Here is a 27,027-nt window from a genome sequence, read left to right as displayed (position 1 = left end):
GGGTCTTACTTCCAGTGCATGGGAGTGGCTGGACTTAGTGTGGCTGTAACAATTAGCTCATACCTTGTCTGGATCATGGCTTCAAACAGTAAGGCTCAGAAGGACAGGGCTGGAGTGGGGGATTGTATTCTTCTGCTTTGTCTCATGGCTGATACTGAAGGTTGGTGAACCTTCTCAAGATGGACTGTTCCCATGTTTGGCAATCATTGCACCAACATTGTGATTTCTGAGCCTGCAGGCCCTGTCCACAGAGCCTGCAACATTTCAGGAGACCTCTGAAAGCACAAGGCCCTTTAGAGTCCTTGTCTAGCCTTTATGCAGAAAAGCTTTTTGACTGGTTTGATGGCCTGGCAATGGTACTAGCAGTGACATTTAGGACTGTAAAGCCCCAGTATCCTGCTTTAGCCAGATTTCACAAATGCAGTCAGATGAAATTTGTATCCTTAAGGTTCTTTGGACTGATATCAAATATAACAGTTCAGACATGCTCTGTGCCAAGCCTGCAAAACTCTGATCTATGTACTGTCCTATCCATCTCCTTGATGCTTGTCTGGGAGACCAGAGGCTGACATGCAGTCTTGCCTAATGCCAATACTTACTAATACTGAATTAGTGTTCATATTTGGCACCATAGCTACTTAAGCCTTTGCAGATCTCTCTTGCAAATGAGAAATGTCTCCTCAGCTCTTTTTTATATGCACCAGAGGACAGATTTTCAGCTGAAGAAGTCATTGACTTCAGTCAAGCTAAGACAATTCAGGCCAGCAGAGTTCACCCACAGTGAAGTGCCATTAATCTGATTATCCCATCAGCTTTCAACCATTTAGTCACTACAAATATATGTAATTACTGTGTCTGAAAATAAGTTTTCCCCTCGATTTTTCAGATCAGACAAAAATTTCTTATTTTAATGTCTGCTTTTCTTCTTATCTGTCCAATTTGAACATGCAAGCCCTTTCTATTTATTTTGCTTTGGAAGAAGAAATCCTTCACTGAAGATAGTCAAGCACTGTTTGGATGTAATCCTATGCAATGTGCTCTGGGATCACCCTGCTTGAGCAGGGAAGTTGAAGGTGACCCACTGTGGTCCCTTCCAACCCCAACCATTCCGTGGCCCTGTGATTAATTAACTGACATTTCTGAGAGACATTTGTAGACTGTCCCTTAGCTCAACAGTTGTATTCTTTTCAAAGACACCAAAGAGATGTATTTCAACACCACAAATGCTTTCTAAATATAGTGAGATTTCAAGCTGATGGATATTTGAGACCAAAAATACATTTAGAAGCAGTCTGGGAATTGTGACTTATGATCATATATTCTGATCTTGTCACAGATGTTCTTATTTTCCTAGACTATAATAAGATCAAGAAAAGATATGATTAGCCACAATTTATTCACTTATTTTAATACATAAAACTAACCATAAGTTATCCATGACAGTGTAATGAAATGTGTAATACTAATGGGTAATATATTTGGCAAAAATTGAATGAACTGAAAGCCCAAAGAAATTTCTGCCAGAAGATTTGTGATGTTCAGACAATTTACTTCTCAGCTAGACCCTCTGCAGCACCACGTTCTGTGTTCAGGTTGGATACCTTGAGATACACCCCTGGGAACTAGTCCTAATGTGATATGAAATCTCTGTAAGTCACTGCTGCTTTTCCAAAGGCATGAGAAAACACAACAACATTCACATCAAGGACACATCCTTCTAAGATTTTTTTTTTGGTGCAGGAAGGAAAATTTGCAGTATTCAGCTGTGCTGAATGTTATGTGCTTTCCACATAACAGGCCATAACTGCTGTTATCAGTGCAGGTGCCTAGTGCCACCCACAGCAGGTACCAACATGAATTACATAAATCAGTGCAATGAACAATTTCTGGTGGTATGAGAATTTAAATATAACTCACAAAAGGACACCTACCCCTGGCCTATTCAACAGAATATCCAAACCAATATTTTACACATTATATTGCTCATTCAGAATTGTGGGGGTTTTCCAGCAATTCTGAACAACCCAAAAAGACTCTGCAGCAACTGTGCATGCTGAACACTGCTGAAAAAGTGCACTTAGAAACCAAGCACAAAGTAAGCTATAGTTTCAGTTTACAGGACAGAACATGAACTACAACGAAATGAGGCATTTTTTTTTTGTTGATACAATAAAATAGCATTAAAATGCTGTGAAAATTCTACTGGATCAATTTTTTAAAAAGTAGACTTTAATTTCATTAGGGGAGAGCATAACAGTAAACCTTTTAGTGACAGGCTTTTAGTGTATTCAATGCCACACAGGAAATAAGTAATTCAATACACAGCAAATAGAATAAGAGAAGGCAGATACCTCTGGGTGATTTATAAGGTAAATTACAGATCATCCTATCAAGAAGAAAAGCATGTAGATTATAATCTATTTCTATTATATGCAAACTAGATTATTTATGCCAATTACCTATGAATGTACTTTTCTGGTATGTCAGGGAAGATTAATTTTTTCCAGCGATTTTTCTTTTAAACTCTACTTGCTTATGATTATTTTTTTCATGTAAAATGAACAATATTCATTCAATAGAAATGATGATTTGTATAAAAGGAATGGAGAGATCCTAGAGGGAGAAAATGAGCAAACTGAGGACAATTTAGAGGACAGGGTGTTTCAGGAACTAACATTCCAACAGCCTAATGGTTGCCAAAGGTCTAGGAGACATTTCTCCTGCCCTAGAGCCAGCAACACTAGTCTTCTCATTGTGGCTGCCCTATTCTTCTTGCCTGTCTATATTCATTGGGTTTTCTTCGTCTTGTGTTTAAATCATTATCTTTTTGTGACATTAGATTGTTGCTTTATTCTGCCTGTGCAGTGCCTTGTGCAGTGGAATTGTGGCTTATGAGCTCATAAGCCCTAAAATGATGCAAACAAGGGACCACAATGGTATTAATCCAGTACACAATGCTCATCTTTCACAATGCATAAACTTGGATTTCTCCTGCATGCTCACAAAAGATAGTATAAAAAAGGGAAGAGAAAAAGCTGGTCACAGCTTGAAGTCAAGCAGAATTTAGGGCAGTAGAGAAAAAGCAGGCAATCTTCCTCCCCTCCTTCACCCCACCTTCTCCTCTGTCTCAAATGTTGCAGTTCTACCTGTATTATGTGAATAAAGCTCAGGAAGAGCCTTCTGACTCAATTCACTTATCTAACCACGTGCAACACTTTTCTTCTTGTACATTCATGTGAATTCCTTAGAAAGCCTCAGTGAGCAGACCTGCATTTCAGAAGACCCCTCAATCTTACTCTGATGGTTTAAAGGCATTTTTCATTACTGGCACAAAGGAGCCATGTACATCAGCAGAGAGCTTTGAAGGAGAAATTACTTCCTGTTAATAAGGTCACAGCTACATCTCCCAACAGGGATTTCTGACTCTTTAAAACAAGAAAAGACCCCAAATCTATATGTCTTCTTAGCTTTTATATCAAATGCCTCAGGGGATCACAAATTCAGGTGAGAGGGTCACCCTCTTACTGAATGGGAATAGGCAGAAGCTCCATTTGTCACCAAAGTGCTATTTGTGCTATTACAGCAGGGATGGCAGAGGCATGTACAGGCTCTGTCCCTGCCAGCCAGGGTCAGTTAAAAAAGTCAGATCTTCCCTTAGAGCTTAAGAGATAATCAGGAGATCTTTAGCCAAGTCACAAGCTCAGTACATGCCGATCTCATTCTTTGGGGAGAGATCTTAGCTTTCCTTCCTTTACAGAGACATCTCATGTAACCAAATGCCTTAAGATGATATTGATTTCTATCTTCTCATCCTTTTATTGATTGTCTAGAGGAGCACATGCTCACTGTGGAAAAGAGTTATAATTCTCATTTTACAGACTGAAAAGAAAGGCAGAAAAAAGGTCAGCGGTAACTAAGGTAAGAGAAGTCTATCTTTTCACAAATCTTAATGCTTGGAGCAGGCTGCTATCTTCCAGTCAGCCCAGCTCTCCAGCTTTGCCTGAGAGTATGTCCAAGCGATTCCAAAAATGAGGCTGATAAGTGCCCAAACTTAGCAGCAGAAACAGTGAAAAGATAAACCCTCTGAAGCACATCACAAGGGCCGTATGTTCCCCTGCCTCAAGCACACCATCTCACAGAGTTATGACAAAGAATGCTGCCTGTGAATTATGTACTTTTTATTGCACAGTGCATGGAGTAGCACAGGGAAAGAAAAGATATTTGACAAGAAGGATGACGTATTGCTAAATAGCCAGATTAACACTATTTCAGACTTCCTTTTCGTGTCCTTTTTTTTGTCTAGTGGGGGGACCTTGAATATTCTGTTGGAGGCAGGATCAGTGATGGAAACTAATTGTTTTAATAAAATCGGGGAAGGTTTTCTACAGAAATTTCAGGGTTTAACTCTTTGAGTGCCTGGATAATCCTAGATTTAGGCAGTATTCCTTAAAGAGCCTGATCTGGAAAGAAATTGGAAGACCTTGTGGGGAAAGGAAATAGTTTAGTTTACTACAAACAGAAACAGTATGTTGTTTCTTTCCAATACATAATCAGGGTCACTCACAACATGAAACAGAGAGCAATAATTATGTTATCCAGTTGTGTTTCCCTGGAGCAACTAGAGAATAATGTGCTCGTTGTCATCCAACAGAGAATGAGGTTTCTTGTTTCTCTACAGATACCATCTTCCTTATTCAAGAGAGTTGTCATTATGAATTGTCATCTGATTGCATTTTTACTCTTACAAAACCACATGGGTTTTATCTTTTAACAGACATGAGGGAGCTTCTCTAAAGCACCATGTAGAATAACAGGCTTTTAGATCTTCATGGTTTTATTCTCTTTTATTTGAACCATAATCTCAGACCTCATAGTACAAAGATGTGTCACAGATTTTCCTGGCTCTGTTTTTTAGGCAAGCCAAGCTGGAAACATTTATAGGATGTGACTCATGTTTTCCTTTTGTAATATGCTTTTCTCCTTTTTGGCTATTCTGTGTTATCATGGGACTGCCAAGATCCTTGCTAATGGCTATGTGGTTTAGTCCGTGTGGCTTGCTTCCCACAATGAAGAGAGAAGACCTACCATTAAACATCTCACCACCACAGGCTCTTTGTCACACAACCCATGCCTCCTCCTAGGCATCTTTTATAACTTGCAACTCCTAGCTCCTGAGTAACCCATGCAACATCTTAACCTCGTTTTCCTTGGAAGCCTCCAGAAATGTCCCTCTAAAACATCTAAGAGATGTCAAAGTTTATTCATAAAAGGCTTCTCCTCACTCTAGGAAATTATCAGGCATGGTACTGACTTGAAGAGCTTGGCTTGTGTTCTATTGTGTGCTTAAGGAGAAGATCTGGCAAGTTGCACAAATAAATCTGAAGTCAGTGGCTAAAAAAATTGATTAAATGCCAACAGGAAGAGGAAGAACTTGGGGCGTTCCTGATGATCTCACCCTGGAAATACTAACCCAGGCTGCAGGGGATCTATAACAACTGATACTTCAGCATTTAAAGACAGCAACATGTGAAACAACATTAAGTTACCTGGAATACCATTCACAAGACTTAAAGACCATTCACAAGGTCTTAAGCATTTTTGTGGCAATTACTTTGAGTGAAGCAAAGGAAGAGTTAATAAAAGTAATAACTATGAGTTCTGTGGGAATATTTTGCTTGGCAAAGCCTGCAGAAGCCTGCAGTTATTTTCCTTATCTGTAAGTACTTTCCAGACTATCAAATGAGAAAGTTACTGGCTAGGGATAGGGAGGGGATTCAATGACTCAGCAGAAGACTATGTTTGTTCTGCCACAAAGGCCTTTTATTCTGATCTGTCTGAGTGCCAGCTTTGCAAACCAGACAATTACTTCTTTCTAGACCACAAAAGACTTGGAGTTAATTATACAGGGAAGTAGTAGAGATGACATGAAATCAATTTACATGTAATAATAATAATGATTTGTTGCTTACCATCACTAAACAATTCAGATAAGGAGATAAAAATCTCCTTTTACACCTTGATCTTTAGAGTACTGAACTGAAATGTTTTTTTAAGGTAATAATCAAACTCTGCCCCTTATTCTTGCATCCATCAAAACAAAAGGCATCCAGTGCCTTCTTACTGTCATCCCATTTATTTTATGGCCAGCTAATCAGAATGATTCCACAAATCAGTAGAAATCAGCACAGTGGTGCCTGGTGTGGAACCACAATCTTTACTGACCTCAACACTTCAGTTCTTTAGAAGGTGTGAGGGAAACTGAAAGGAAATGGAAAGTGAGCATAGATTGAAAAGAAGTATCTTTAGCACACCACCAACCTTTGACTACAGAAGAATAAGAATTTTAAGGTGTTGCTATATTTCTTCCAAAAGAGAGGTCTCTTGGTGCTGCTAGGCCTTCAGTTACCCAAGAAACACCTTTACCTCCAGAGAGGCAGGAAAAAGGTAGCAAAGAATGAAGGGGATCAGTTCAGAACCAGACTGGAATGCAAGGATCCCATAAGCCTAGTATTTAGCTTAATTCCCTCAATTTTCAGCAAATCAGAAACATTCTTCTGCTTCACTCACCCCTACAGAGGGAGGTCACAACTGCTCCTCACCAAAAGAAATTACTTACCAGCAGATTAGGAGTCTGATAATACACATACCTAAGGCCTCTCTGAAGGATGCTTTCCATCCCCTGTCTGCTCCATAGAAGTCAGTGCTAAACACCAGGAACAAGTTATTACTGGAGCTCTTAATATTTGGAGGCAATTCTGAGCCACAGAATTTCCCAAGGAGAGGAGCATGAGTATCTGAGCCATCATACACGGCCACATAATCTTTGTAGCAGGAAGCAGATATTTCAAGCTGGAAGCTGTTGAATCTGTAAAATGCAGTTGAAAGCTTAGGTATCACATTTTCAGTTCTTTTCCTGTGCTACGTGTGTTTTAGTACTTGAGGAAAGGTCCAAGTACAAGCAGTAGCCAAAGCCATATTCAGGCCAAACATGTCTCTTCAGGAATAAACCAAGCAACTATTAAATGTATGGCAAAACTTTTCAGCCAACAAGCCTCAAAGAAATTGGGTCCCTCACCCACTGGGCCTCTTGCAAGGCAAGCTGTCAGCACACCTCAGCTTCCTATGAAGCAGGAGGTCTCTCCTGTGCAAACACACCCTCTCTCACTTCTGCAATTGCTCAGGCTGCAATTTCCTTGGGCATGTGAGTGGCCTATAAAATGCAGGCACAGAGTGCAGGCCAGTGAGTCTTCTTCTCAGCTGGGAAATGTTCTCCTAATTCACAATCATATTATAGAAGAACGGATCAGTTTTCAATTTCTCAGTGGCAAGATTTTGTGGCAATAATCTCCCTCTCTTAGGCAAGACAGCGTACACTCAAAATACACTATTTTTGGGTGGGTATTATTACTTTGGCTATAAAATGATTACTTCTCTTCTAAAAGTATTATTATTTTCTTGTATAAACTTCTCAAAGGCAGACAGAATTTAACTAAAAAGCATGACCTGCATTTTTACAATTTCTTAGTCTTGTCTGTAACCAAAGTAGGAACTCAAAATTGTGATTTTTTTTTTTTACCTAACACATTAAAAAGAAAGATGGAAGGGAGTCTGAAGCTGATAAAAATGACTTCAGTAACCATCTCTTATTTTAGTTTGGCTTTGACCTTGGAAAAGGAGAGTCGCAGAAAATATTGTCAATAATTGCTGCTTTAATTGGAATCAGAGACCTCCCTGTTCCCTTAATGACAACCTGAACTTGGATTACGTACTTCAGGGCCACTACTTTGCCATTTCCAACTGTGATGTAGTATGAGCAGTTCATGTTGTTGTGATAATCAAGATGTGAATGGCCTGGACTGCTGATCACACCATTAGAGCCATTGAAAATGCCACCACAAGCTGTAGAGGAAACAGAAAAAAGAGCGATTAGTTTCTGAGTACTAGTTTGGCCCTAATTCTCGTATTTCTTTCAGGAATTTATGTACAAGGAAAGAAAGACCCGTGATAAATTTGGAGCAGTGTTCATTGTCATGCCTAGAGCTGTTAAATGTGAGATGTCTGTCAGGCTGTGCTCTGCAGTGGAAGACTAATCAGCATTGCAGTGACAGGTTGCTACTAATCCATACCAAATGGCACTGGCACTGTGCAGGAGAAGCTGAGACTGATTTCAAATGTCCTGCAGTAGGTCCAGGGAGCAGCAGGGTGGGATGGGTGCCTCATGCAGCAGCATGAGTGAGAATATCTCTGCACTCATTCTAGCTTGCCAAAAGAAACCTAGCTGATATGCAGGCAAAGACCTTCCTGCATCCAGATCCTGGCCCCATGGAAGCCTCTAATTAGCCACAATTGCACTCATAGCCCTATCTCTGACATTTCTGGAATAAATATGTTCAGAGCCTCATCATCTGTCAACACCCTGTCAGAGCAGGAGCATTGCTGTGGTTGTTCTGCACAGAAATATATAGAGGAGTCTCCAGGTATCACTAATCCTGTTCTCCACTTTACCCTGGGCTGGGACTCACCAGCACTGTGGAGTAGCTGAGCTGGAGGATGAAATTTTTGCTTTCCAGCTGAAAAGCAAGTTCAGCTCTGAAACTCTAAACTCAAGGCACTGCTTGGCTTCTCAGGTTTTCTCACCATGGATGCAAATGAGGCCAGGATGTGGCTAATGTTTATTTCCAGCTTCAGTGCTTCAGGGAACAAAACCTCTAAACTCCATTGTTAGCTTCAGCCTTCATTTCATAATCTTAAATTTAGGAGGAAAAAAAAAAAGTTTCCCCAAGTCTCCCTGCATCCTGTTGATAAGCTCAGAGCCACACACAGTTTTTCATGTTTTAAAGAAGATGCCATTGCCCAGGCCACCACCTTAACAAAGACAGTCCCATACAGGGTGCTGTTGCATGTAGAGCCCCTGATGATTCAGGCTGGCAGCCTGGAGAACTGGCAGATAAAGGATAGGAGTTTGGAAGATAAAGAATCAGCATTATTCTACACTAGGAGGGGGGAGCCTTTTTAATTTTTTTTTTTTTGCAGGAAACAATGCAACTATGGGGAAGAGGAATGTTAATTGGCAGAATCTGCTTTGTATAGAACAACAAGCTAATAAAGCTCCAGTTATCCTTCTCAAATGTCACAAGTCACAAGTCAGATAGCAGCAACTGACTTGAGTGAGTTATGAAGGTCTTTTCCATGAGTAACTGCACATTGTCATTTCTCAGTGCCAGTCCCTCTTTCTTATCTGTAACAGACCATTCATTTCACATAAAGAATTTAGCTTTATGCTTTTGTTTTGTGGCTTTGAACATGAGGAATGCATTAAGGGAAATGCCAAAATTAAACTCACACTTTTCTTTGCAGTTAGAAAATTATGCTTTCAAACATAAAAGTGGACTCTATCAGTTAAACCTAGAAAATATGAAAATTTGTTTTGCAAATAAAATCAATCTTCTGGGATATTTGTGTAGATGTAAATTCTAAATTCTAAATTCAGTTGGAAATTTCATTTTTGAATTCAAATTTCCTCTTTAAAACATAAGAGAGCTTTGGTGAAAATAGATATTAAAAAATAAAAATAAATCTATATCCCAAGTTTTATTTACATTCATTCCTGGCACCACAAGAGGGTCTACAAATGGAGGCATACAGCTGTGTCCATTTACCTCTTCTGTTTCCCATATTGTATCATGTAATTTTAGTATAACTGAGAATTAGACCATTCTCCTGTAAGTGATAAAATCTTTAAAATTAACTCAATTAAATATACTAATGATGTTTCTCCTTAGACAATGCAAACAACAACCAACCAACCAAAACCTGCTGAAAATGTTTGTATTTCTTTCCTACAGAAAAGGGAAAATATTTCAGTTCCTCACTTGGTCCCATGGAAAGACTAGAAATGAGAATGGAGAGATAACACATCATTCAGTGTGTTAATACACACCAAACAGTGCTATGTCCCGGTCCTGAGAACTGTTTTGAGCAAATGCAGTGGGAAAATGTACCTTCTACACCCATTGAGGTATTCCCAAACTGAGGTACAGCTCTCCTACAGGAACCATTATCCAGAATATTTCTACCATCTCAAATACAGAACAGTGTCTACTCACCAATTGCTCTGTATCTGGCCTGGAATCCAAAGCCCACAATGTGGGAGTCAGTGTAAAAGTTGAGCAGCATCGGTCCAAAGACACTGACTGGGTCAGGGAGCTCATTGCCACAGAGAGTGATGAGAGGATGTGCGGCTGTGCTCTTCCCACTGAAGATGCTCACTCCATCATAAAGACAAATTCTGCTCAGGAGTGCTGGGGCTGCATGGACATAGAGTGCAGAAGTGTTAGCAGAGTATTTTACATGTGATTTACTGAGCAACAACTATATAGACCTAATCCAGAAGAATTAAATTTTATATTACTTTCCATTCCGGGGATCTCAGGATTTAGTTTGTTTGCTGAGGAAGTAAACGTCAATTTTTAACATGCAGTAAAACTGTGGCAGAAAAAGGCAAAGAGACCTTGTATGTAAGACATCAGATTTGTCTCATTCGACACATCATATGATCTGGAAAAGGCTCCAGGCCTCTTGAATATGTGGGAGTTCACAGCTGAGTGAACACTGTCTATGAAGAGGTAAGAAGACCCAACAAAAGCATGGATGTCCTCTGCAGATAAAAGCAATGCACTTTTTGTTACAGGCAACTAGCTACCTGGAAATCGTTTCCCCTAATGCAGAATTCAGCATTCAGTGCAGGGAATTTTAAACCATTTAGAGTGAGATTTTTGAAAAATCAAAAAGTAGTCCAAAAGCAGCAGGTTTCAGAGGTGACTTATTTCTTCCTGATTTTCTTCAAACTTTGGAGTACCTAAACTCAGGGTCTTCAGCTTGGCTCAAAGAAAAGTCAAAAGGAAATTTGATCTTGCAGTGAATTTCTAAAGCAATCTGTTTTGGGGGGAAAATCAGTGCAGATATTAGGATGAGTGGGGAAAAAAAGGAACACAGAAATAGGGAGTTCAGCATTCTATTATTTTTTCTCCACTGTTTTAAGCTTCTCATTTGCAATCAGGTTTCTGAGGGAATGAGCCATTTTCTCTGACTCCCTGTCCTACCTTCAGGACTTTCTAGTCACCTCACTGTTTGCAAACAGATTTGATTAAGGTGAAAGATCTCAAAAATATGAAGGTCATATCAGTTTCACAGAGTGACAGAATATGCTGAGTTGAAAGGGACCCTCCCAGATCATCAAGTCCAACTCCTGATCTGCACAGCACCATCTCCAAGAGTCACATCATGTGCCTGAGAGCATTGTCTAAACACTTGATCTCTGTCAGGCTTGGTGCTATGACCACTTCCCTGGGCAGCCAGTGCCCAACCACCCTCTGGGGGAAAAACCTTTTCCTAATATTCAGCCTAAACCTCTCCTGGCACAACCTCAGGTCATTCCCTTGTTTCCTGTCACTGTGCACCACAGGAAGAGATCAGTGTCTGCCCCTCTGCTTCCCCTCATGATGGAAGTTGTAACTGCAGCGAGGTCTCCCCTAGACTGAACAGACCAAGTGACCTCAGCCGCTCCTCATGTGGCTTCCCCTCTAGACCTTTGACTATTTTCATAGCTCTCCTTTGGAAGCTCTCTAATAGCCTAAAGTCTTTCTTATACTGAGTAAGAGTGCCAGAGGAATGTTGCAAAGGACAAGCTACACTTTCAGGGGGTGTGAGAGACCGACCAAGCACCAGCCACCAGCACTCTGGGAGCTCAGAGCCATGGCACCACCTCCCCGCCCAGCTGGGAGCCATAAGCAGGGGGAGAAGTTGCTGGTACCCAGGCTGGCACCACCAAGGGATATATGGTGGGAGCAAGAAGAGAGCCATGTGGGTTTTGCAAGAAAGCTGAATTAATGCTGTCAGTGAAAAACACAGCACACACCAACTGAAAAACAAGTTTCATTAGTTGTTATACCTAAAGGATAATATTTTCTTTGGATATTTTCTTTGTCTTTTTCATCATTTATAAGCTGGAAGCTGGGTTGTAACATGTTTATTAAGTTATCATGTTTAGAGACCTGTAAGCAATAATGGGACAGTTACTTAAACTGCAGAGGATTAATGGGGAATTACCTAAATTTAACAGGAGACACACTGAGCCTACTCTTGTATCAGATTTATTTTTGACTGATTTATCTGACTGTATCAGATTTATTATTGACTGATCAGATTGTCCAGTCAAACAAGCTGCTTCCAATTGTTGCAGGAAACAAGATAACTCGTATTGAATAAGATGACAAGTAGGAGTGGAGTGATAGTTCTGTTTCATGAGAACAACAGAATGATCTCAGCAGTCAGATGTATTTTAGATCATCTCTGGAGGTTTAATTTAAAAAATTCCTTCTGTCTCAATGAAGACAATGTATGCTAACGTCTTTGCAATTATGTCAATATAGAAATATAGCATGGTGCTTGTCTGACTCTAGTAAGAGTAACTAAGCTGATAACAACCAGCCACGTCAGATAGCTGATTACACTGTTAATAAAATACTTGATCAAAAATATTCTTCATTTCCTGTCCTGTCTTGGAATATTTGATAATGTAATAAAATTTTTAAAAACAATAAATCTTAAAATTCAAATAAAACAAAAAGAAATAGAGATGAGTATTTTCAAGATGAGAAAACCTAGATAATTTTCTGAAAAGGCTGGAGAAAGACATAAAGTGAAACTAATTTCTCAGCAAAGCCAAGGCCCCTAATACTTATCACAAGTTCATTTGCAATGCTGTATTGGGAAAAATAAGATGGTTGACGAAGGATTGTGAGAAAAAGTCTTAATTTCTAGTTTTGAATCCTTATTGTTTGGGCCAATATGATTTATGACTCATAAATTCTGACAAGACTAGTCATTATTTAATCTCTATCCTGTACCTCATTCTCTTGTTTATGCTTTTCTTAATTTCTCACTAATCTAAATGCATTATTCTGTAAATATTCCCCAGATTCAGATTCTCCTCATGTCATACTTTCAGCCTCTACACATACTCAGCACATCATCCACAATTCTCTGTGGTTTTATTTCCTCTAATCATATAATCTTAGATCTTTTCGAGACCAGTTTCTGTCCCTTACACTACAATGAAATTGCTTTCATGAGTCTCCAGAGATCTGTTCTTAGCCAGATGTCAGACCAACATCCTCTTTGAGCTGACAGGCACTTTTTTTTTCCCACATAGCACTGTTTTTCTTCATAAAACTTTGTCTACTAAGAGCTTTTGCTCATCCTTCTGGTATTACTATATCCTCTGTTATGATTCATCCATGAGGATTCAATGAGATATCTTCTGTCTTGCCTCCTTATCTCCACATTAGCTCTGTATAATCTCATTTGCAAGGACAGATGCAACTGCAATCTCTGTGTTGGTGACCCCATAAGTTTCCAGTCACTATCTTTAAGATAAACTCTTTCCTATCCTTCCACTGTACCATTCATTCCTCTAGCCTTGACAATATTTCTTCCAAATACTTCTGGAGAGATCATTTATTTGGCCTGACATTATGAACATATCCCTGTTTCTTCGAATTGCTGCATGCATTTGCTTTCAAGGCCCTTTGTTATCGATCTGCGCTCTATTTATCATCTCTTGGCACCATTCAGCATTGATACATTGACCCTTGTCTCCAAAGTTCACATAATAAGAGGTTCAGTTGTCCTTACATTACATTTTGAAATATGCCTTTGGGTTGTCTCCTTTCCACTTTGCAGAAATTTCTGTCCTGTCCCATTATTGTCCATAAAATAATTTGTTTGAAATGATGCTGGCACAAAAACCTTGACCAAATCTGGGCCCCTGACTATCTGATCACTAATACCAATGTCCTCTTTCTATCTCTCTGTCTTTAGCCATAGATTCTGTTTCATTTAGTATTGAGGCAGAACCTGTCTTTTTGTGTAAAGGCTGTAAAATGTAAAATTATAAGGCTTTTTTTTTTTTTCACAACAGCAGCTTCTGATATAAGTGGCAATACAATTAGGAATTACTAAAGTAGAACTATTACCTAGAGATATATCACTGTGTAATACATCAACCAGCTCTGTAGCACAAGATATTGTTTAGAAAACAAGGAATTAAAATTCTTTCTCATATATATTCTATTTCAAAATAATCTATTGCTAAACTTTCTGAATTGCCTAGTAACAGTTGAGAAAGCAGATAGAGCAGACTCCAAAACAAAGCTGTGACCCTATCCCAGATTGCAAAATTGCAGACATGCTTTTTTTAAAAGGAGAAATAAACAAGTTATTAAAACATTTTACATCAACGTGGTATAAACACAAAACAGTTGTCTTTTATGGACAGAGTATAAATATTACAGAATTCTAAAAGCAGATACTGCAGGAAGCCTATATCCATTTTCCCTATTTTCTCATTATTTGGGTCTCTGACATTATTGTGTGTTATACTCACACTTGAAGAGTATTACAGTCACTTAATAATACATTACTGTAGCTGTCCTAGAGGAGAATTTGTCAGGATGTTCATCTGAATAAATCTAATGGACAAGAAATTGAATGTGATTAATTACTTAGATAATAAGTCCAACAAGAAAGACAAATAAGGGGTTTTTACTAATTCTAATGTATGATTTTTGTAGACTTTTGATCCAAGGAGGGAGGGCATATGGAAGACATTTATCACTGCAGAAGCTGGGCTAGTGTTGTATTGCTAGGATAACAAATTCACCCCTATTTGTTTGGTTCTTTATAAAACAACCAAACACAACAATGCAAGTGGTAGTACAAGAAGCAAATGGCAGCTTATGCAGCTTCCTGAAACTGGCAAATCAAAAGAGAGGTTATATGACCATATTCAATTTGGCACAGGAAAAAACATCCTGAACACTGCTAGGAAATCACAGAAGCTAAGCCAAACTCCATTCATGGGGTTAATCTTGCCTCTATTTTCCTGCTCAGATCTCAAGTATCTTGTGTAAGCTATTGTTTATAGCTTCCTGCAATATCCAATAGGTAAAGAGAGTGAGAGAGGTTTCCAGAAAGAATTCACTCCACCTGCACAATATAGTTGGTTCTGAGTTTATTTCCACCACTAGAGGATAAATCTAGGTGAATGTCTAAATTAGATGTATATTTTCAGGGGCTCAAAGTGAGCTAAAAGTTGTTCTACCTACCAAGAAGCAGGCAGTTTAGATTAAATTTTGATCACAAAATCAACAAATGCAGTTTCCCCAAGTTCTCTCCTGCTTTGCCTGTTGCTATATTTAGTGCTTAATACATATTTAATACTTAGAAGATGCATGTCATGTTCATTTGGTTCCAGACACTGACACCATATCACTGCTGTGGATTACCAGCCTCGGTCATTCTTTAAAATCAGAAGAGGCATCCCATCATAACTGAAGACATAACTACTGTAGGGCAGAGATCTGTGACTAACCCATTAAGTCATTTCGTTTTGTAGCACTGTGTCACTGCACTATAGACTATTAACTTCTGCCTTCTAATTTTCTGGAGAAGATATCTCAACCTGTTCAAGTCAATGAGATATGCATGCTTTACAGGCATTATTTTAAATATTTCATTTCTTTACCTAACAACTATAGAAAAAAACCCAATTAGATTTCTTTTGAGAGATCAAATAGTTAATAAATTATGTTAATTAGATATGCAGCTAAACTTTAAAACTCAATCTAGAACATCTGTAATAGCATGGTTAAAATTTTAAAGGCTACTCTCAGCAACACAACAATCTAAGGAGGTGCAATGCTTCCTTGCATATGGAATAGACAGAAGTGTTTTTAACAGATGCTGCCAAATGTTGTCCTGCCTTTGCAAAAGAAATAATGGAAACCCTTAGGCACATGAGCTAGATATATTCAATGTGACTAATGAATAATTTTTCATTTCTGCAATGATAGTTTTCAAGATGGTGGTTTCAATCTTCTTTACAATTTAAACCCAGGTGATTTTTCTTTATTGCAGGGTTGTATTTTAAGATTTTGTGAAAAATATTAGTAAGCAAGTACTGGAGAGTATCATACTTCCTCTTTGCTAACCAGATGTCCATTAGCTCATATCCACAGTTCCTTCATGTGACTAAGGACTTTTAGTTGGTGTAGCCTGTAAGGAAGCCTATAAACAAAAAGGAACAAATTGCCCCGCAAGAAACAGAATATTTTTAGTATTTATTTAGATCTATGCTTATCATTATGTCTGAGTCTCTCTGCTTGAACTCTCTTGATAATAAAAGCTTGGATCCATTTATAAATTAACTGAATGCACAGACAGAATGCAGATTAGTAAATGTACTCAAAGAGTTGTCAAAATTGGCACCATCTGATTCAGCCTAATGGTTAGTGTGTTTGCTGAAAAACAGTTTCTTCTATGTGAATAAATTACATCATTTCTGTGGTTTATATTTTATTTTAGAAAATTCTTAAAGCAGTAGTTTGTATTAGGGGATGAAAAAAATATTTCAGATAAAATCGTAGCCAAATTTTTATCTCAGACCTAAATTAAGTCTCAACCAGAATACTTTTGAATTCAAAACAGTCTGGAAACTTAAAAAGAAAAGAAAAGGATACTATTTTCTGCCTTTATTGTTGGGTCTGAAGAAAAATACAAATCACACAACCCAAACTAGTATCAAATCACTCAATATCTCTTTGACTGGTGACTTCAAGGGAGCCAGATTAAGATGGCCTCAAAATATGTGATGCCACTCAAGTAGTTTGGATGCACTGATTCCTCTGCGCTATCATGGCATGTCCACACATAAAAATATGATCTTATCAAGGTTGATACATTGATTACATTCACACCAATGTAATCAGGATACTATATTTGTTATTTCTTGAGTAAATGCTGCCAAATTTGATAATCACAAGAGAGACTTTTGTTACTGGTATATACAGGGTAATCGCTTTTATGCATTTCCCACTGCTCTAGTTTTTCACCTAATTTCATATTTCTGTGTTCTTACATCCTTGTAAAACATCCGAGTACATTTATATCTATTTTATCAGTTAAGAAACAGATGCACTGAAAAGCAAAACAGCTGGCCTAAGATCAAAAATATTGTAAGACTCAATGGCAAACAAAGAAACAACCAAAGAAACAAACAAAAAGGCAGGAACAAAGACCCAGATTAGCCATAATCACTTTTATATTCCAAGAAACTGGTAAGGTCCCAAAATAATTTCTGCAAGATATTCAGCAGGTGAATATCTTATCTCTCTTCATTCTTCTGGAAGACTTCAGTGACACAAAACCTAACCCTGAAAACTATAAATTTTTGTCTGTAAAAGATTTTCAGAATGTGCCAGCAACTTACACCATCAGTGATTTTCAATGATAGAAGATTTGTATGTTTTAGAGTAAGAAATTACACTTCATAATGCATACTGAAATTATGAAGAACCAGTTACCTTCCAAGTCAAAAGTCTCAAATTCTAGGATCACCAGTGACTGTGGTCCCTGATCTATAATATAATTGCAGTTCAGGTTGTTATCATACTGACTAGGGTAGTTTGGAGAGACAATACGACCTTCAGGGCTGGTGAAATTTACTCCGCATCCTGCAAACAAATAAATAAAGCAGAGTCATAATCCTGGTGATAATATTATTCTGGGTTTGCAGTAAGAAACCCAATCATGTACACAAGGACCTCATGTCTCCTGGTGAAAAAAACAGGGAAAGTATCATATACCATGATGGCAAAAGCAGGTCTTACACATAGGCAGATCAGTATTTTTGGGAAGTGTAGGGCCGTTCCACCGAGAGTGTCACTCCTGTGTAAGACCAGCCCATAGGCCTGCAGCCCCTGACCAGGAGGACACAGCACTGCTGTTCTTGTGGGTGTGGAGCCTGCACTTTTTAAAATCCCTTAGTACATACAAATGCGTCTGAATTGGAGAAGGGGTTGCTGGGGCACAGGAGCCTTATTTGAAAATGCCCACATTAGTGTAAGTGGTGCCATTCTTGTTTCATGCCTGACATCCAGGAGAATGCAGTGTGCCATTGGGCCACCTCTGGATTGCTTTGCTATATGCAGAGGCAGGAAAGGTTTACCACCCACAAGTTTACCACCCCAAGGCACACAGAACAGTTTATTTTCATGGAGCTCCTTGGGATCCTAATGACTTGCATGGCCTTTGTTTCTCTTTTTTAAGACAAAAGGTTAAAAGAATGCAGTGCACAGTGAAATGCTGGTAGAAGATCGGAACAGGCATATGAAGCCTGTGACTGTCTCCACTAAGAGATGGTTAGATGTTACTGACAATGTTAGAGCAAACATTATAAAAACAAAAGTGGTTTCAATTCAGAATTCTGAATGCTTCAGTGGTGTTTCCCTCAAAGCACTTAGCTTCTTGCTGTTTTCATCTGAATGCCATGAAGGACAAGTGGTTTCCTTTGACAGCATCCTACAAAAAACCCAAGCAACCAACAGCAGGTCAGCAGTACCTTTTCTGATTCTGGTGGGTTTTACCATCACAAAGCACATACCATGGTTAAAGAAATATCTTTTTAAGAAAATTAAAGCATTAGTTTCCATGCAGTTTAACAATGAATTTTTAAAATTTAAAACCTATTCATTCTTTACAGCACAGTGAAAAGTCAAAGGTGGCTGAGAATAACTACAAAATTAGAGCTGCATCTTGGGCAAGTCTGACACTGGAGTTCATTGCACTCAGTATGGAAAGTCTTGGTTTACACATCTGGGCAGAAGTTTCAATGCCTTGTTGGAATGAGGTCTGAATTGCTACACACAGGTCAAACTAATCCCAAATGGACTAATTAAGCAGCCATCTGGCTTTAATATTACTTACTGCTTGAGAATGATGCAGAGAAACCTGGAGCAGGAGCATCCTGAGACTGAAATACTGTAGTTATCACATTGTTTGGAGCAACAACAGGATCAGGAGGTGAACTTCCACATCCTGTGGCTAACAAAGCTGCTGCTTCTTCATTATTTCCTCTCCACACCTGGCAAGACCAGATTGGAAATGTTTTAGTGCTTTCAAAGTAGTTTGTGGGAAGCCAACAGGAATTATATATGCAGTTTTTCTTTCCATAGACTAAGGGTAAGATTCATCTCACAGAACAAGCATAGATCAGGAGAAAAACATTTCATGCATATCATTACCTACTTCCATTTTATCTCTGCTTAACTCCATACAACCTATGAATATGTGTATCTGTGTACACAAGAAATTATTACGTGTAATTCTTATGTTATTCAGTAAATAAAAATCAAAGTTGTCATGCTAGGGTAATATATGGGCATCAGATAATACCTAGTGTTGATAATAATTTTTTTAAAATTTATTTTGCATTCACTGTTTCAATGACAAATATCAAATCAAGAGAAGTTACTATAATAACTCTTTCTAATAAGGAAAAAAAACTATGGCATTTTAAAGTATTACTTCAAGTGTACCAATAGCCAATTGAAGCTCAATCAAACCATGCATCCTAAAAAGCACATGCAAGTTTAGGTAGGTATTTAAGTGAAATCCTCTTCAGGTAATTAATTAAATATGTGCTTGAGGCTCACAGTTTAAGTGCTGAATTTCAAGACACATGTAAAATGAAACATAGGTATAAATGTTTGATGTTTCTAAACATTTAAATATTTTCCTGAATCAGGGTATTTATTGACAGGATTTAAAATGTCTGTTTAACTAATTAATTATTTACTCTAATAATAAAATTATTTTTGTTGATTTTTTAAACAGTTTTTTGCTTGAGTTTATACCCAAAAATATATAATATCTGATTTTTAAAATAATGTGTTTGAAGGAAATTGAGTGGAACTAGTACAGCCAAATGAAACTGTGATTTCTTCAAGCAACCATCTTAGAAAGGAAAGGGTTAGCCAAGGGTTAGTCTGTAAGTGTAAGCATATGAATCGTCTCATTCATGTGACCAGGTGTTTGAGGCAATGAATGCTCAGAGGATTAATTTATAGTCTATAGCCTGGCCAAGGTTTTGCAAAGTCACTATTGATTTTGGATTACTCTCTTTTGGCTGCTCAGTTTGGAATAAATGGAAAAAACTTACATCATTCTACAGCTTTTTAGACACCTTCGTACATTTCAAATAAGACATTTGGAAAAGGAAGTGGACATCAAAAATTTCAGATCTTTCTCTATGGAGAAAATCTCCAATTGACATAGTTTTGATTATGTCATTCAGGGCATTTTAGGAATTTAAAATTAAACACTTTTACTGAGTAGCATTAAGACTTTCATATTAGTGAAATGTATAGTAACATTGCATCAATTAATTGCTGGAGCAGGTCATGAAAAGACAAATCTAATCCCTGTGGGGTTTTTTTCACAGCCTTAAAAAATGAGTGCAATTGTGAGTTGGTTGGTATAGATCAGATGTAGAGCTGCTCAAGTCTTCCTACATGTTGCAAAATTATGTTTGCCCTTTATCTCAAGTGGGAGTTGTATTGCAGTGGAGAAAATGAGCACAAAACCACCGAACATATGCCAAATGCCTGAGAAAAAAATGTCACTGAAAAATGCAAGACATGCCCACTCTATTCTGTTGATTTGAAAACAATGGTTCTTGACAATATATGAAAGATCAGATTTCTAGTTTTGTTTATGGAAATTACAAAAAGAAGTGCAACCTGGACAGTCTAAATACTTATAAAGGAGTTTGGTAGAATTATAGTGTAAAATTCACAGGTTTTCTCTTCACTGGAGTAATTGAAAAGAACTTATCTTCATGCTTTATTTTCTCATTATTTTCTGGTTCTGAAATAATATATGCCTTTTTGATAGTTTTCATTTTTGGGGATGCATGTAGGTTGATGGTTCCACCTCCAGCAGGGAGGTGGAACCTCAAGAACTGATGAAAATTAAAATTTTATACAGGCCAGTTCACAAAGCATGCAGAAAATGGACTGTATGATACAAGGACTTTAGTTGATATTTCCCAAATTTTGAGCCTTGACAGTCCAAACCATAACAAATGCAAAACAGGGATCTGAAATCATGACTTTTTAAAGCACTGCTCTCCTGGTGTAACCTCAACAAATATTTTACCTTCACATAACTGGTCTGGCAGCTTCCATTGCTATCTGGAATCTGGAAGTTCCTGTGGAAGTTCACCTCCAAGTGTTTGCTTTCGTGTGTAATGATGGTCCATGTGCATCTGCTGTTCATGGGAAAGTTTTGAGGCCAATGAGGGGACTTGATTGTACCATTATCTGAGTGAATGATTCCACCACAGCCTGGAAAAAACAGCAACAGATGGGAGAAATGTTTAAATATTTTTGAGTGGTGTTGTGTTCAGCTTTGAATGGTTGTTGGCCTCTGTGGCTGCAAAAGTGAGAGAGGAAAGCCCTGATACTCACTGAAACTTCATTTACCCCTCTTGATTTTCTTTCTCCCACCCCTGCAGCAGGGAGGTAGTTACACTCTAGTGGTGTCTCTTTGTACTTCACTTTATTTTCTTCACAAGCTCATTCTTGCCACTTCATAGCATTTACAAGGTCCATCTATAAACTCCTGGCAATTTGAAGTGAATATTGCTTTGAAAGAGTGCAGGGGTCAGGAGTACATCTGAGACTGCAGGTTCCCCACACCCCACAGCATGCACATTGTGACAGAGCCATTCAGAAAAGCACTCTAGGGAAAAGAAACAGTCTACTGATATATCCTTTTTTTCTGCTCACTCTGCAACATGCAAATATTGCAGTTCAACATGTGAATCTGTTCAAGCCACATTCGTTTACCCAGGGCAAAATGGTGACTTCCCTGTCCTAGGCAGCCCTGTGGATTCCAGTGGAATTATGGGATGGACTGAAAAACATGCCTTTAAAAATCGCTAACACATTCATTTATAAAGGAGGATAGCTGGTCACGGCTCTGTGGCAGCTCATGATTTTGCACAGAATAAGTTTAGTTAATTTGAAACATATTTGCAAATACCATGCCAAGAATAATTGATTAAGACTATGTGTACAGTACTAGGAGCCCGTTATTATTTCAGATACAGTGTAGTAAAAGGATGAATAAAGGACAAAAAAAATTTTGTAATGTCCTAGTTTTTTCCTCTTAATTTAAAAAATATATAATAGCTTTAAAAGGAACATGGTATTTTTCCTTCTTTTCTGTTAGAAATGGCAATTATGTTTAGAAGGATGTGAAGCCAAGTTTTGGTCACACATACAGAATGCAGAACTGGAGATTCTCAGTGATCAAATGAGAAGAAAGCTGAAGAAAGTAAACTAGATATATATATATATATAAATGAAAACTTTCATAGAGAATACTGCCTATGCACATGGCACATGTAGGCTAATGTCTACTACACCATTGAAGAGTGGGCTTCATTGCACATGAAATCTCAGGGAACAGTGTCAAAAACTTGCTAAAATGACACTGTATATTAATGTAAGCTCAGACTATTGATATGTTTAAGAAGACACTCCATCAACTAACTGTGTGAATACAGCTACATCATTAGTGGACAGAAAAATGATCAGGATCAGCCAGAATGTTTGCAGATAGAGGTGACACTAGGAAGCATATGGCAGCTCTGTACTGAGCTGGCATTTCTGTCAGCTATAATTTCTGCCCTGCCACCATCTGCCACATCTACACTTACCTTTAGTCCTTTAATGACTTCCTGAAGTACACTGCCCAAATGGTGAGCTACAGAGTGGTGATAATTTCAAGAGAAGGAAGGTAGCTTTGAGAAATGTACCATTCAATCGTGCGTGTGTACCACTTTCAGAAGTGTACCAACATCTCCAGCACAGTGCAAGAGTTCTAGGCTGTTGTCACATGTGCTCTTTGAGATTTCTGTCTGCCTCTCTGTTTTGGAACTCACTGCTACTTAGTTTTAAGTGTTTAAACCAAATCAAACTGTGGAACAATTGTTATTCATGAAGTGAAATGTCTCATAGTCCTTGACAATAGATACCACTGCTGGGAGGGTAATGGTGATGGTATCAATTTACAGCCATAAAGAAACTGCCAGTAGGAGGTTTAAAAAGTACAAAATCAATCCAAATTTGAATTAATTGTGTAAGATCAGAAAGCACTGGATAAATACTTATTTTTTTTAGTACTGGCTTCTTTCAAGGATCCTGAAGATGATGGCATGCCTTTCTTTTTTTCTTTAATGCAAACTTACCTAAAGATTCTGCTGTCCATGTTGCATAAAAGCCATCTCCTTGAACAGAGTGATCAGAATTAAAGATGATGGTTAGCTTGTTGGAACCAGACCGAATAGTCCCAGGTGAGGTGTTTCCACAATACGTTCCTATGACAGGAGACCCTGGAGAGCCACCATTCAGGATAGTGACAGAATCCCACTTACAAAGTGAATGATTTTCAACGTGGAAGGCTGTAAAAGTAAGCTGCAACACACAAAGGTGACATTTAGATGCTAAAACCAGTCCCTCTAGGGGAGGGTTTAGAGCAATTCCAGACAGATCCTGTAGCTATCGTGGCACAATGATTTCTGGGTACACTCAGAAATCTGACCCTCACTTCATGATGCAAGTATTGATTGGAATCTTGCAACTAGAAGCAACAGCAGCTATTTAGCTTGAAGACAGAATTGGAAGAGGAATTCATAGGTTCAAAACTGGCATCATTTTGTCTTAACCATATTTTGAAACTAAGTATGTGCTTCAAAACAGTGCTGAATATGTACAGGTGTTGAACCACTTTCCTGCACGCAAAGTTTCTGTTCATGAAATATACCTAGCTCTGCAAGCAGAAAACCTTGGATTATTTTTTCAAAGGCCTTGAATTTTTTTTTCTTCCTATTATTTTGAATCAATATACTAACAGTTGCTAAAAATAATGTTTGTTTCCACCAAAACAGAAACAGTTCTGTGGTTCATTCCCATGGGCCTGGATGCATCACATAAACAGACTGGGCTGGACAGGCAGCTCCTGACCCTGTCTCCCGCCCACACCAATGTCATTTGTCCTTGGAGAGATATGCTCACACCTGAGATTTCCAGTTCAAACATTTAGATTGCTGATTCTGTAGACTCCAGGCTTTGTTGATGCTAAAATATTGATGTACACTAGTTACAGCCTGGTCCTGTTTCCATCAGTTCTGGGATTTTTTAAGTAGTCTCAAGAGCAGGATCTTTGTAGAGAAGTTTAGCAAACATACAGGATTTTTTCCTGTACCTTTTCTGTGTCTTCACTTCCAAAAGAACTTGTCTAAGACAAATTTAGTTGTAATAGTTTAAATCCAGAACTTTGTCAGCAACTGAAACTGGCAGCTTATACTGGAAAAAATTAGTCTGCCTTCACTTAGCATGCTGCTACTCAGTCCTTTCAAAACAGAAATCTGCTTTCATCTGATAAAAATTACTTCTGCTTTTAACTATTTTGTGAATTAAAAAGAAATCTTGTGTTCTTTCAAAATAATCCTGTATTCCCTGAAATAAGTACATAGGCAGTGGTCAGAATATCAAGTAGCAGAAGAATTAGGACTATGGCTGTGCATTTATAACCTTTGTAATTGTAAGCAAGGAAAACATGATAGGGAAATTAATGAAAGACATTACATATGAAAATCTGCAGTATGTTCCCACAAAACTGCTTTTCGGATATTTTTCTGACCCAAACCATAAATGTCACTGGTTGTACCTGTGCTTGAAAGAATCAGTCAAATAATTCAGTGAATTAAGTTTTGTACTGCTTGGGCATAAAGGTGCTTCAATTGGTCTGTCAGGAGTTTGACTCAAGAAAGTAGCACCTCAGGCAGACTTTTAATACTTATTGGGAAATTGGAGCAACATTTCATTGATGTAATTTGTACCAGAAATTATATTATGTTCCAGACTAACCAGTAAGACACAAAAGTAACTTTCTAGTGGCTTAAAACTTTCCTGCAGACAAGTAAACTTTCCTGAACTTTCCTTCAGCCTCATGTTTATTCTCATGATAGTGAGAATATCCATGAACATCTAATAAAATGAATTGTTTTAGTTTTGTAAAAATAGCAAGTAATTGTTTAAAGGAGAAGTCAGTTCTATGTTTTGAGGTCAAGTAATACAAAGATCCTTCTGTTTTTCAGAAAGGACAATATTCAAATAGTTTTGTTGTGTTATCTTAATTCCCTCTTTTAGTTAAAATCAATGGTAAGATATTTAATTATTCCACATTTCTGATTTTCCAAATTGTCTCAAATCTGTTCCTCAAAACTCAGAAGGTACTTCTAACACTGTCTGCTGTGCATATAATTGGAACATGTTACTCACAGTGATGGTTTCACCTTCAGGGGCTTCCAACACCCAGGAGCAGTGATTCAGATTGCTGTAAGGCTCTGGGTAGTTAGGGCTTGAGATAACTCCCCATTCGCCTGACTGTACACCACCACAAGCTGCAGAAAAAAAAAGTAACATTTCAATGCATTTTCAGAACACAACATTATAATCAAATGAGTGAAAGATTATTCAGCTTGTAATAGTAATAAAATACATTTAAGATGTACTGATAGTTACTGAGTTAAATATGAACAATATATCCGGGAAATTCCAAGTTTTAAAATCTTAGTCATTGAATACTGAGTAAAAGGATGCAATGACCTTGAAATTTTGCATTTATTCTGATGCTTAATACAACTTTGCAAAACCTTTGCAAGCTGACACATCTGCCTCTTCCACCTTATCGTCCATTTGTTTATCTCACTCTTAAGCAAATCAGTGCCATCATTGGACCAACACAATGAAGTAAAAAAGTTTCTGATGTGTCTAGATAAGCCCCAAGGCTAAATTCAGCTGTGACAGGAAGAGTAGTTGTTCTGGCACATAAATGGCAAAGTGGTGTAATTTGCACTGATACAGCTTCAAGTGGATTTCAAAATGAATACAAAGGTTCAAGCAGAATGCATTTCAGCTCTGCTAGCACTCCAGAGACCTATCTGGAGTAAGTCAAACTTGGCTGTTATTACCTGTTACATCCCCACTCCCAAGAGCAACCAGCTGCTCTGAGTGTTACAAAATCTCAAATGTGATTTGGGGAATGCCAGCCGTGAAGCAGAAAATAAATCCAAGAGTTCAACTGCTAGCACATGCTTGCTTTAGAAGATATAAATAGTGGTTAGCACTGTGTAACTTTTGAGGACCTCTTTGAGAGTTGATCCCATCATGATTATTCTCCATATCACCAAATGACTGGCAACATTCCCCAGAAGTGCCTCAGTCAGCCAAGGCAACAGTCTACCGAGCCATTTACCTTCTAATGTGTAATGGGCCAAGAATCCTTTATCTTCTGTGTTTCCATCACTGACAAATTGTACCCAGACCTGGGGGGCAGCTATAATTAGTGGCACAGATGGTGCAGCCTGACCACAAAGTCTGGCTATTAGCTCTCCATCAGCATCCCCTAAGCAAAGGAAAAAAACCACAGCACTTTTTGAGTCCTGAAAGAGCTACAATAACATAAAGGAATAGTACAAACATGCAATTCATTCTGTTTTGACAAGAAAATGGAGAAGAGTACATATCACACTTAGTAATTGATTATTTCTTATGGATATAAGCGGAGTGTTGCAGCTCATTGTTGGGATCTAAATCTTGGCAACAAGAAAGTTATAAACAAGAAAGATATATCAATGATCCTTTTAATACCATGGGCTCCTTTTCTCCTCTTCCTGCCATCCTGCATACTTTCATATGTCATATCAGACATATCAGACACACAAAACCCTCACTATTCTGCCCCAAAACTACAGACCTTTTGGGGCAGAACAGTGGAAAGAGATGGCCTAAGGACCGTGTCACGTGGACACCTATTGAACCTTTGTTTTTATGACATCCTCATTAAAGTCAACAGGGACTTTGAGTTTTCTGCTGTATGGGGATGTGCATCATCCACGAGCAAACTGTCATCACTGTATTAATAGTGGGCATCTCTTTCCCAGGGAACTCAACATATTCTCTGTTTGGCCAAAAAAAAAAAAAAAACCAAAAAAAACAGCATTTGCTGAAAATCTTGAAGCCTAAAAGGAAGCATAACACAGGCCACTGTACTTGA

The 27,027-nt window shown here is 38.2% G+C and overlaps 1 protein-coding gene across 1 annotated transcript in view; it reads right to left on the bottom strand.

Moving 5' to 3' along the window:
- CUBN (cubilin) overlaps positions 1-27,027 on the bottom strand; it is a 142,348-nt gene that overhangs the window by 10,889 nt on the left and 104,432 nt on the right. The window contains exons 51-59 of the mRNA XM_053963040.1: positions 26,227-26,376; positions 25,251-25,372; positions 23,156-23,381; positions 21,058-21,245; positions 18,826-18,982; positions 17,424-17,573; positions 10,107-10,307; positions 7,770-7,899; positions 6,648-6,865 (exon numbers count right to left, since the gene is read on the bottom strand). Coding sequence (XP_053819015.1) covers positions 6,648-6,865; positions 7,770-7,899; positions 10,107-10,307; positions 17,424-17,573; positions 18,826-18,982; positions 21,058-21,245; positions 23,156-23,381; positions 25,251-25,372; positions 26,227-26,376 — 1,542 coding nt within the window. The remainder of the gene's footprint in view (positions 1-6,647; positions 6,866-7,769; positions 7,900-10,106; positions 10,308-17,423; positions 17,574-18,825; positions 18,983-21,057; positions 21,246-23,155; positions 23,382-25,250; positions 25,373-26,226; positions 26,377-27,027) is intronic.

The sequence above is a fragment of the Vidua chalybeata genome, chromosome 1 (genome assembly GCF_026979565.1).
Source record: "Vidua chalybeata isolate OUT-0048 chromosome 1, bVidCha1 merged haplotype, whole genome shotgun sequence".
In the NCBI taxonomy this organism is placed as follows: domain Eukaryota; kingdom Metazoa; phylum Chordata; class Aves; order Passeriformes; family Viduidae; genus Vidua; species Vidua chalybeata.
This window is presented reverse-complemented; position numbering and strand designations above follow the sequence as displayed.